The 10,765-nt window shown below is 52.7% G+C and overlaps 1 protein-coding gene across 1 annotated transcript; it reads right to left on the bottom strand.

Annotated features, from left to right (window-relative positions):
* Positions 1-56: 56 nt before the first annotated feature.
* Positions 57-10,377, bottom strand: LOC311370813 (transformation/transcription domain-associated protein-like; the record flags this gene model as incomplete). The annotated part of the gene is made up of 5 exons (XM_084489116.1): positions 57-260; positions 803-987; positions 2,048-2,265; positions 3,517-3,742; positions 10,116-10,377. Coding segments are annotated over 5 exons (1,095 nt in total), but the record flags the coding sequence as incomplete, so codon positions are not given.
* Positions 10,378-10,765: the final 388 nt, after the last annotated feature.

Genomic DNA, 10,765 nt, shown 5'->3' with positions numbered 1-10,765 from the left:
TCCACGTATAGGGTGCGCGTGTGTCTCCACGTATAGGGTGCGTGTCCTCCTCTCACCTGGGCGATCTGCAGCATCTCGGGGTTGAGGCGGTTGAGGTGCAGCATGAACTCGGCCAGGCCGATGAGCGCCAGCTGGATGGTGAACATCTTGCGGAAGGTCCAGTAGTCGGTGGCGTTGGGGAAGGTGTGCAGAGCCCACTCCCTCAGCATGCTGCGGGGCACCACGTTGCCCTGCACCTCCTTCAGGATGTCCCGCAGGACCTGGGGAAGGAGGAGGAGGAGGAGGAGGAGGAGGAAGGGTAAGAGGGTGGTCCCTGTGTTGCTCTGACTGCTGGTGCATTGTGTCAACAACACCCGGGTTAGGGGTTTGATGCCCACTGGGGGGGGGGGGGGGGCGGCGTTCTGGGAATGGGTGGGCTCGTCATGGGCCATACGGTGTGTGGACGCTGGAGTATGTGGAAGAGGGCCGCTCGTGGTTCATTTAGTTTGGCTATGCCACTTGCTTTTCTCGACAACACCCATTCCCAGCCAAGCCATTGAGAAAAAATAACAGTAGTAACAGTTTCTCAGTGGTCAGTTGTGTTTTTTTAAGCCATACTTTTGGAAGAAACGGCAAAAAAAAAGTAAAAGACGAAACAAATCTAAAAATACGAATCTAAATCAAATGCGGCAAATCAAGATATCCCAATTTATTTACTTTCCATGACTCAAAACAGAAAATCCCCCAAAAAACGGTACATTTCAAACAAACCCCCCCCCTTTGCACCCAGAGCCGCAGCACACGGACGCCCTCCCCTTGCTACCTGGTGGCTGGCCTGCGTCCCGCGGGCCTGCACCGTGGCCAGGCGGTCGTAGTAGCGCGAGATGGGGTTGTCGTGCTCGATGCCCTTCTTGGCGCAGCGCTGCTTGTAGATCTCCACCAGGGACAGCGAGGACGGGTTGTCCTCCACCAGCCGCATCTGGGGGGACACCGCCACCACCCGGGGCACTGGGGGGGGGGGGGGGGGGGGGAGGGGAGGTGGAGGGGAGGGGAGGGGGCGAGGTGGGAGGGGCGGAGGGAGGAGGAGGGTGTAGTGGAGTGGAGTGATTAGGAAGACGAAGCGTGGAGGGGAAAAGGTGAGGGAGAAAGAGAGAGACACAGACAAAGAGAGAGAGGGAGTGAGACAGACAGACAGAGAGGGAGAGAGAGAAAGACAAAGACAGAGAGAGAGGGAGAGAGAGAGAGACACAGACAGACAGACAGACAGAGAGAGACAGACAGAGGTGAGTGAAGAGAAGGAGGGAGGAGAGCATGGAATAACAAGGGAGGAAAGGAGAGAGGAGAGCAGGAGCGGGGGAAAAGAAGAGGATGGTGGAAAGAGAGGCGCACAACAAGTGAATCAGCGTCATCCAGGAAGGTAAACATCCCGACTCAGGAAAACAACAGTTGAGCTCGTGACCACCGCACCGCCGACCGCAGATCCAAACTCCACAACCAAAATACTCGGGAATTTCCGCAATAATTGCAGCGTGACCACACTTGCTCGCCCCTCTCCCAGCCCCCGCCGCCACCAACAACCCACTGTCCGGGGTGGCAGAGCGCCCAGAACAGTGGGGGCTGGAGAGGGCCAGCTGGGGAGCCTGCTGTGTGGGACAGTGGTGGTGGGGGTGGTGGTGGTGGTGGAGGTGGATGCAGTCTAAACATTGACATAGGCTGGCCCACACGAAAGGTTTACTGAGTTCCTGTCCCCCGGTTTCACCTCAAACCAACCAATCAGCGGGGCGGAGGGACATGGTGAGAAGGACATTGTGCTTGAAAAGGATCTAGAATGTGTTTGTAGTCAGCGTGTGCAAGTGCGTGTTTGACTTTGTTTTGGAGGGGAGGTATTGATTGAGAAAAAGGGACGGTGCATGCTGGGTAAGATTGAGAGGAAGTGTCTCTTTACTTGACAAGACAGGCATGTGCGCACACACACACACACACACACTAAAAGTGCTTTGAATGCTTTGAAAAGCACAGTATAAACGCAATGAAGGGCCCATCATAGAGGAGGAGAGGGTGGTCTTACCGGTGAAGAAGAGGTGTCTCTTGGTGGTCTCCTTCCTCTTCTCCAGGCAGGGGTTGAGCAGGCGGAGGAGCTGCAGCACGCGCTCCTCCCGGCGCGACTCCGTCAGGCAGGCGTCGTTCATCACCAGGTAGGGGTAGATCTTGCCATTGTGGCCGCGGATGTAGAGGCGGCGGGCCGCCGTGTTGTGCTTCTGGACAATCTCCACCCTGGGCATGAACCTGGGGGAGGGGGGGGGGCAGAGAGGAGGAGCATGAGTGGGGGATGAAGGGACAGGGAGAGAGGAGAGGAGGAGAGGAGAGAGGAGGGAGGAGATGAATGCAGAGGAGAGGAGCGTAGTGGGGGATGAAGGAACAGGGAGAAAGGAGAGGAGGGTGGAGAGGGGGGGTGAGGAAAGCAGAGGAGAGGAGAGTGGGGGGGAGAGTAGGGGTGAGGAAAGCAGAGGAGAGGAGAGGGGGGGGGAGAGTAGGGGTGAGGAAAGCAGAGGAGAGGAGAGGGGGGGGAGAGTAGGGGTGAGGAAAGCAGAGGAAAGGAGACGGGGGGAGGAAGTGTGTAAGGGAGAGGAAAGCAGAGGAGAGGAGAGGGGAGGGAGGAGAATATGGGAGAGGAGAGATGAGAGGAGGGAGTACAGTAGAATGAAAGAGCAAAGGCAATGTATTGGAGAGAGAAGAGAGGGGCGGGGGGGGGGGGTCGAGGAGGAGAGACAATGTGGGGAGAAGAAAAGATAGGCGAGAGAAGAGGAGAGAAGAGCAGAGGGGAGGAGAAGGAGAGAAGAGGAGAGCGGAGAGATGAGAAGACAAGAATTGGAAGAGAGAGGGAGAGGGAAGTGTAAATAGAGGAGAGAAAAAATAGACAACAGGAGAAGAAAGGTGGAAAGACAAAAAGAAGAAGAGATGGAAATGAATCGGGCAGGAGAGGAGAGGAGAAGCAAGAGGTGGAGATGAAGAACAAAACAAGGGAAGCGGAGAGGATCAGAGAGGAGCGGAGAGGAAATAGAGATGCAGAACTAATTAAAATGTGTGAAGTGGAAGGCTATAGAGTCATTTTCCATGACATGTATTCGTTTATGTATTCGTTTCTCCAGGGGCATTGGGTTTGTTAAACTCAAAAGCATATACTGAATTAAACATAAACACAACCTAAAACAGGTTCAAGAGAAAGGAAGAGTGCGCGTGGATTTCGGAGGTCCTGTTATTTATGAGCAACCAAACTAGATCTGGCCCTACAGCTGTGCACCAGACACTTAGACCGGGGGGGGGGGGGAGGGAGCTGTTCCGGTGCACGTACGGAACAGGGAAGCTCCAATAAAAACACAAATTAGTAAAGTCTGAGCCACAGCAGAGATCTGACCTTTGGTTGAGACTGCACCGTTGTGTGACCAGTAAAGATGCTCATGATAATATGATGCTAAAATAATAGATCGGAATATGTGTACGCGTGTCTGTGAGTCTGTGTGTGTGTGTCCGCTGTACCTGGCGATCTTGATGTAGTAGTGCGTGGGCTTGGGCATGAGGAACTCCCCGGGGATCTCCACCTCGGCTGTCTGTGCCGAGAAGTTGCTGAGGAAGCGGCACTTCTCCTCGATGAGGAAGAACTTGGGCAGTTGCTTTGTCTTGGCCTCAAGGATCTTGATCCACTTCTTCAGCTTGGAGATCAGGTTGTGCAGCTTCATGGAGCCCGGCACGATGAAGTCAAAGTCTGCGGGCGGAGAGGGTGGAGGAGAGATGGTGGGGATTGAGGGGGAGGTTTAAACGTGTGGGTTGCTAAACACATCGTCATACAATTGCTTAACAATCGTACAAACGTGTACAATTTGGACTCCGACTGTCGAAGTGGTCCTCCACAAAATAGGGGGCGGTGAATCACCAGGAAGTGGTGGTGGCCACCCCCTCATTGTACAAAACAAGGAAATGCGTAAACACGGCGAATCAACAGCACATTAGCAGCACTCGGTTAGCTAGTAAACTAAGTAAGCATGTGTAGCGGTAAATATGCAAGGGATAATGTACACCTTAAAAAACAAATGTGTTCGATACGGTTCAAACTGCGTCCCCCAACGGTCCATTATGCAAAGCAGCGGTCTGCTATACAAAAAGTAATGGCCGGTAGAATGCCGTGATTGACAAATCAGAATCGAGTATTCATAAAAGATATAGTTAGAATAGGATTCTGGGTGCTGGGCCTCATCCCCTCACGGCTGTCGCCTCTTGAGGTAGAAAGTGGTACTACGAGAGAGTACGGGTTAATGCTTGCTGCTAAATTGACTAAATATCTCTGCAACACAATGCATAGACGTCTTTGACATAGCGTCACACTGTAATGTGTTTACCTTCAGTTTCTAATTGTTATTTCTTTTTCACATAATCACACATGTTGCAACTTAAACCTAAGCCCTTCGTGGGGAGGAAAAATAGAGTGCCTAATATTGTGCAGATAACCTGAAAACTTAATGGCCACAGCACTCATTAATAACTACTTTCAAAGAATGATTACACACAAAACAGACTGTAGTGCACACTTTGCTGTATCATTCTATGGTTGGGAAAGACATGAGCCACAAACACGGCAGCTTTATAAAGACTATCGTTCCTGTTTCAACCCACAACTCGCATGGCGCCTAACAGTGTGATGAGCTGCAGCAGTAACACTGGCAACTAAGAGGCACTGAGCACAGTAAAGAAAAGAAGCCCCCAGGACTGTTCTCTCGTAACAACAGGCGCACACACACACACACACACACACACACACACACCGGTGCTTGCTTTATTGCGGCCGTGAAACAGTGGGGAAAAGGGTGGCCATTCAAAGCTTTCAATATTTTCCAGCATGCCCTTTTCACATCTCAGAAAGGGACATAATGCCCCTTTAATCTATAATTAGTTCTCAATTAGTCACCACCTCATGGCCAGGAACGCGAGATGCCCGAAGCTCACAGTTGAAGTCGCCTTTGATACAGTGAAGTTAAGGTTGAGCTTGATTGTCCAATCAACAAGCGTTGATCGTAATATGTTAGCCCTGTGTGTGTGTGTGTGTGTGTGTGTGTGTGTGTGTGTGTGTGTGTGTGTGTGTGTGTGTGTGTGTGTGTGTGTGTGTGTGTGTGTGTGTGTGTGTGTGTGTGTGTGTGTGTGTGTGTGTGTGTGGAGGTGGACAAGAAATACACAGCCACGGCCCGTTCCTTCAGGACATTGGGCCACAGAGCCTGGCTTCAGAATCTCAGCGTGATTATCCCCCTAAATGCTAGAACGCAATAATACTCAGTGTTTAATCAGACACACAGCGGTTTGCTCGTAAAAGGGATTTGGCACCGACTGCCCAGGCTATATTCAGGACAATGAGAGGGCAATATCTTGGGCCATTTTTGCTGCGCTATAATTGAATACTTTTAGGAAATATACAAGGAGGCGGATCTTGACGATGGAGATGGACAGGATAGGGCGACACAAGATCTCAACAATCTTTTTTCTCCTTTTTTCCCCTTCCTTCATCATTCTTCCTTCATTCATTCCTTTATTTCCCTCTCTCCTCCTCCCTCCATTCCTAGCGGTCTCCTCCCCCTCGCCGTGACGGGCCGGGCCAGACAGTACGAGGCCTGTGGTTACTGTGATGGAGTGAGGCTAAGCACCAGGACCATCCTGCTTGACATTTCAGTTATGAGCCATTATGGCTCTGACTGACTGATGCTCGCCGCACCGCAGCTCCCCTTTTAGCACAGGCCCCGGCTGTAAACTCACACACACACACACACACACACACACACACACACACACACACACACACACACACACACAGGAGAACAACAGAGACACACACACACGCACGCACAGAGGCAACATTAAACATGAAAAAAACAACATTAAAAAACATGCATGTCAGAAGTGCACACACACATCAAACCTGCCATTTCCTATAGATCGTCCGTTGCATCCAACCTGCACTCCAAACCAATAAAAAACCTTCCCACTGAGACCTTCATGCACAGCGAGGCAGTGACACAATCAAATCCACTTCCTGCTACACCCAGCGTTGGTTCTCTGCTGCGAGGGAGAGGTGGGTGGAGGACAGCTGGTAAGAGATGGAGTATCCTGCAGCTAGGATAACTAGCCAGGCCGCCTTCTGACCTCAGTGGAGGAAAATAACACGGCACTGTCGACCGGAGACCTCCCGCCTGAGAGGAGTAGGGGAGGGGGGAGAGGGAGGGAGGGAGGGAGAGAGAGGAGTCAGCATACTGCTGCACCGCCATCACTGAACACACACCCTGGAGGAGCCAGCACTGCTGTGTGTGACGACAAGTCAGGCATCGCTTCTGTTTAGGGGCTGTGTGTGAGAGAGGCTAAAAGAGGAGAGGGGACATGTGATCATGACCACACACACACACACACACACACACACACACGCACACACACACGCACGCAGAGCTTTGGATGATGCTCCCCCAAACTCGCACCATTTATAAAATACTACGTTTAAAGCTTGAGTTGGGCTGTTGAAAGGCTGTCAGCTCCTCCAAATAAACCATCTCACCACAAGGGAAACCAAAGCCATTATGCTAAATTATAAGTTGAGCCGAACAATGCAAAGCGTCTCCTTAGCGAAAACAAGTGCGGGAGGGGGGGGGGGGGGGGGGGGGAAACGGGCGGGGGGGCGGGCGGGTGGAACTTCCCATGAGGGGGGAATTAAGGAGCCGGAGAACGTGTGTGTGTGATTGTTTTGTTTCCAGAAGAGGCCCTTTAGAACAAAGGTCTGTGGAGAGCGGACCCACCGCTAACACGGTAACTCATGCAAATGGCGTGCGCCGTAATTGGATTTGAATGCATCCCCGCTGCCAAATGGTATGTGTGCACACATAAACCCATATTTTCCAGCCCACAAACCCTCCGACAGCGACAGCACCCCTGACGCTGGCGGTGGGGGGGGTGGGGGGGGGGGGGGGGGGGGGTGGTAGAGGAGGAAGGGGAGGAGGGGGAGTGGGGGGGAGTGGGGGGAGTGGGGAGGCACTTGGCTGCTCAGCGGTGGAGTGAGACGCTGTTTGTTCCGCTCCGGAGGCACGGCATGGTTCTCTCCCTCCGACGCCCTTGCTCCTCCCCCTCCCCCCCCTAAACCCCGCTGCCATGGGCAAAACCCCAGACGAGGGCCCTCGCGTGGGCCGTGGCTCTTGGCGAGGGCCCTTACAAGACCAAGGTTCGGAGCGAGGGCCCTTGTGAGACCTGGGGCCCTGGCGCGCCCGTGGGTCCTGATGAGGGCCCTTGAGGGGCTGTGGTGTTTGGCGAGGGCCCTTGCGAGACCGCTGTACTTGGCGAGGGCCCTTGCTAGACTGCGCTCCTGGCGAGGGCCCTTGCTAGACCGTGCTCCTGGCGAGGGCCCTTGCGAGACTGTGGGTCCTGGCAAGGGCCCTTGTGAGACCGTGGTCATGGTGAGGGATGCAGGACCCAACATCTGGCTCTCTAGAACTCCACCGTGTGACACAGTCCAGCTACTCTCCCTCTTCTTTCCAAACTCACCAGATGTGCTTTGCCAGTTTGTGATCACATGGTTGCATTGCCTCACGCAACCTTTTCCTAAAACAATGTGAAGAATGTTGGGCAGATAAGCTGGCGTTTTTGTAGCTGCAATCGGTGTTAATCACTTTTTTCGTTGAGTAAATTATACATGAATGAATTTCATCTCCTAAGTCTGCGACTTGGATGCCTCACCGTGGAGCATGAAGCGGACCAACAGGCCGAGCCTTGCGGTGAGCACACAGGTGTTTTCCTCGGATAGCACGTGTATGAAGCACACGGTGTGCTTGCAGTGTCCATTTTACTCTTCTCCAGTTTCACGGCTCTCCTCTCATTGGCCGCTTCCCTTCGCTGACTCAACCTCCTCCCTTCTCTCCTCCAGACGCTTTCAAATCCCCCCCCCCCGCCCAACCCTTAAACTGGCTTTTTCCCAGGGCCAAACACATTAGCACTGCTGGTTAGCAGAGGAGAAAGAGAAGAGAGAGAGAGAGATGGAGCAAGCGAAGGAGAGAACCAGGGAGGGAGAGAAGCAGAAAGAGAACAGAGAGAGAACCAGAGAACCAGACACAGAACCAGAGAACCAGACACAGAACCAGAGAACCGGGGAGAGAACTGGGGAGATAACCGGGGAGAGAACCAGAATGAGAACCTGAGAGAGAACCACAGAGAGAAGTTCTATGGAGGGTGCGATTGCTGACTTTAACGCATACCGATGGGCGGAGAGTTCACCTCTGCTACGCAAATGCCAGGAACTCGAAGGAGCTTTCTCCCTAATTTAATAACCTGTCACACCTATTCAGTGTACAAGTGCGTGGCTCACACTCCAGACAGTTGGAAAATGTGGTATTTTCTCATGCTGCTGATTTAATATACTTGTGGTTTGGAAATGAATTCCGCAGGCCAAAGCCCCGACTGCCCAGCCGCCAAACATCCAAAGTTTGCCCTAGGGCGGAAAACCTTGATGTAAGGCTCTTCAGATTTTACCTGCAGCCCCGGACCAGTCACGTGACACCCCCTTCATCTCTATACCTGAAGCACATGAGTCATACCGACGGCCTTGAACACAGTTTACGTAGAGTTCAGCCAATGGGATCGCTGCTGACCACAGCTCGGCCTATAGCAGGGCCGCTGAACTGTGTCATTGTGTTAGCCGACGCCAAGTGTAGCGAGCGGGGAGACTAAACACGCTCACATGAGGCAGTGCACAAGCTGTTAATGTTCCAAACCCACCGAGGTGTGTAAACTGTATGCACATGTAGCGAGAGCGAGGAACATACACACATGCGCACACACACACACGCGGCCCCCCCTCCGGACCACTAAATCAAATCATTTGGTTGAGATCCTCGTGTTCTGGTGCACTTGTGTTCCAGATGCAGCACCGCGAGGGCGTGACGTCAAGGCACTAAACGCTAAAACGAACAGCACCTGGGTGTCAACGCACGGGGGAGACCGCAAGGGTGAACAGACCGACGCACATCCACATCCATCCCCTGGTGGAGAGGGGGGCCTATCTGTTTTTCATTCTTCTTAAAAAGAATACGGGACTTGGGACGGGCCTGGACGTTTTTTCTTGTCCGTCAGTTTTCTGACGGATGCTGGGGGTCTCCCCGGGGAGGGCCCGGAGGAGCTGTGATCACGGAGGTGTTGCTGGCTTCTGAGTCACCACAGCTTGACACGCACCTGCCGGCCACATGCTCGGCATATGAACTGGCGCTCCTCCTCCTTCCACGCGTACGAAGAGAGACCGCCGTATGCTCGCCACGCTGTTGCTCTTCAAAAAGATCTCACAGTCACGACACCCAGCTCAGAGGGAAGGGGGGGAAACATCAGATGGCCTGCTGTTAGCAGAACTAAGCGCTCGGGGAGTTGTGGCAGTGTGGCGATGCTCAAGAGGAGAGAGACACTGGGGGGGGCGGGGGGGGGCGCCAGGTGTCTTGAAAGGAGGCAGTGACACAGAGGTTTCAAAGCGGTGTTTGCGTCGTTGGGGGTGGGGTCGGAGCTAGGGGAGGTGGGGGGCGGGAGTAAATGCTAAACCATGCTGATGGCCCAAAATATGCTCCCAGCACCAAGTGTAGCTAAATGTATGTGTTGTAGTCAAGAAATCAAGAAATCACAACAACATCACAACAATACGATTGCGTGAGGGTTTTGAGAACAGCCTGTGTTGCCTGTCACAGCTATGTTGAGAAAATCTTCACATGGAGCGACGGATCAAAACATTAATTAGTATGAAAATGTAACTATGAAGTTACAGAACCGAGATAATGGCACACTTGTTAACGGTATCATTTGTTCAACAAACCAGTCGGGAAACAGAGCAAACCTCGTACTGCTTAAATGGACGGCATCCTATTACGAGGAATTCGCTTCACTCACAACAAGACAACAACGATCCCGGTAGTCCAGGTAGCTCCAATTGAAGGTGGAAACTCAGTGGGATTGAACCAGCAACCCTTCGGCTGAAGGATCACACGCAACGCATCTAGTGAGAAACCAGCCGGCTCTTATAGAGTCAAAAGCAATCGAGAAAGCCAACTGAAAACGTGACAATAAAGCAGCGGAGAGCGACTGACCTGTGGCGAACTGCCCCTTCATCTTCTGGAAGACGGGGTCCTGGGCCGTGGCCTGGGCGCGGCGGGCCAGCGACTCCGAGGCGGCGCTGGAGAACATGGTGGACACGTTGGACACGTTCTCCAGACCCACGCCGAAGGTGCTCACCAGCTTCTTGACAAAGTTGAGCGTGTGCGGCGTGATCTTGGCGTCCGACACGGCGCCGCTCTTCTCGAATGCCACCGAGTAGCACTTGGCCAGGCCCTGCTGCAGCTGCCGGAGCACCTGGGGGGGGGGGGGGGGGGGGGGGGGTGGTGGGGGGGAGAGAGACTGATGTTTAGCCTTTGAATAAACCTTTATTGACGCAATTGGAACCTAGCTTCAACACAGGGGGAAAAAAAACAGCCACGCACATACTTAAGACTCAGACAATGTTTAAGATAAAAATAGATAGGCGAGAGAGACACAGACAGAGACATACACAATGAAGTGCAGGATGATTGAGATTAATAGCTTAATATGACTACTTGATAGGAGCGGTTGTTTGGCAATTGCTATGCTAGTACCACATGTATTTAGTAGTTGAGTAAAGTCTTAAGCACCTAAGCATATTTAGAATGCATAAAAGAACCAGTTGTGTATTCTAAAAGAGTTGATTTAATTACCAAGCCCC

Source organism: Micromesistius poutassou (assembly GCF_964030765.1).
Source record: "Micromesistius poutassou genome assembly, contig: SCAFFOLD_6330, whole genome shotgun sequence".
NCBI classification, from domain to species: Eukaryota; Metazoa; Chordata; class Actinopteri; order Gadiformes; family Gadidae; genus Micromesistius; species Micromesistius poutassou.
Note: the sequence above shows the minus strand (reverse complement) of the source record. Positions and strands in the feature narration are given on the sequence as shown.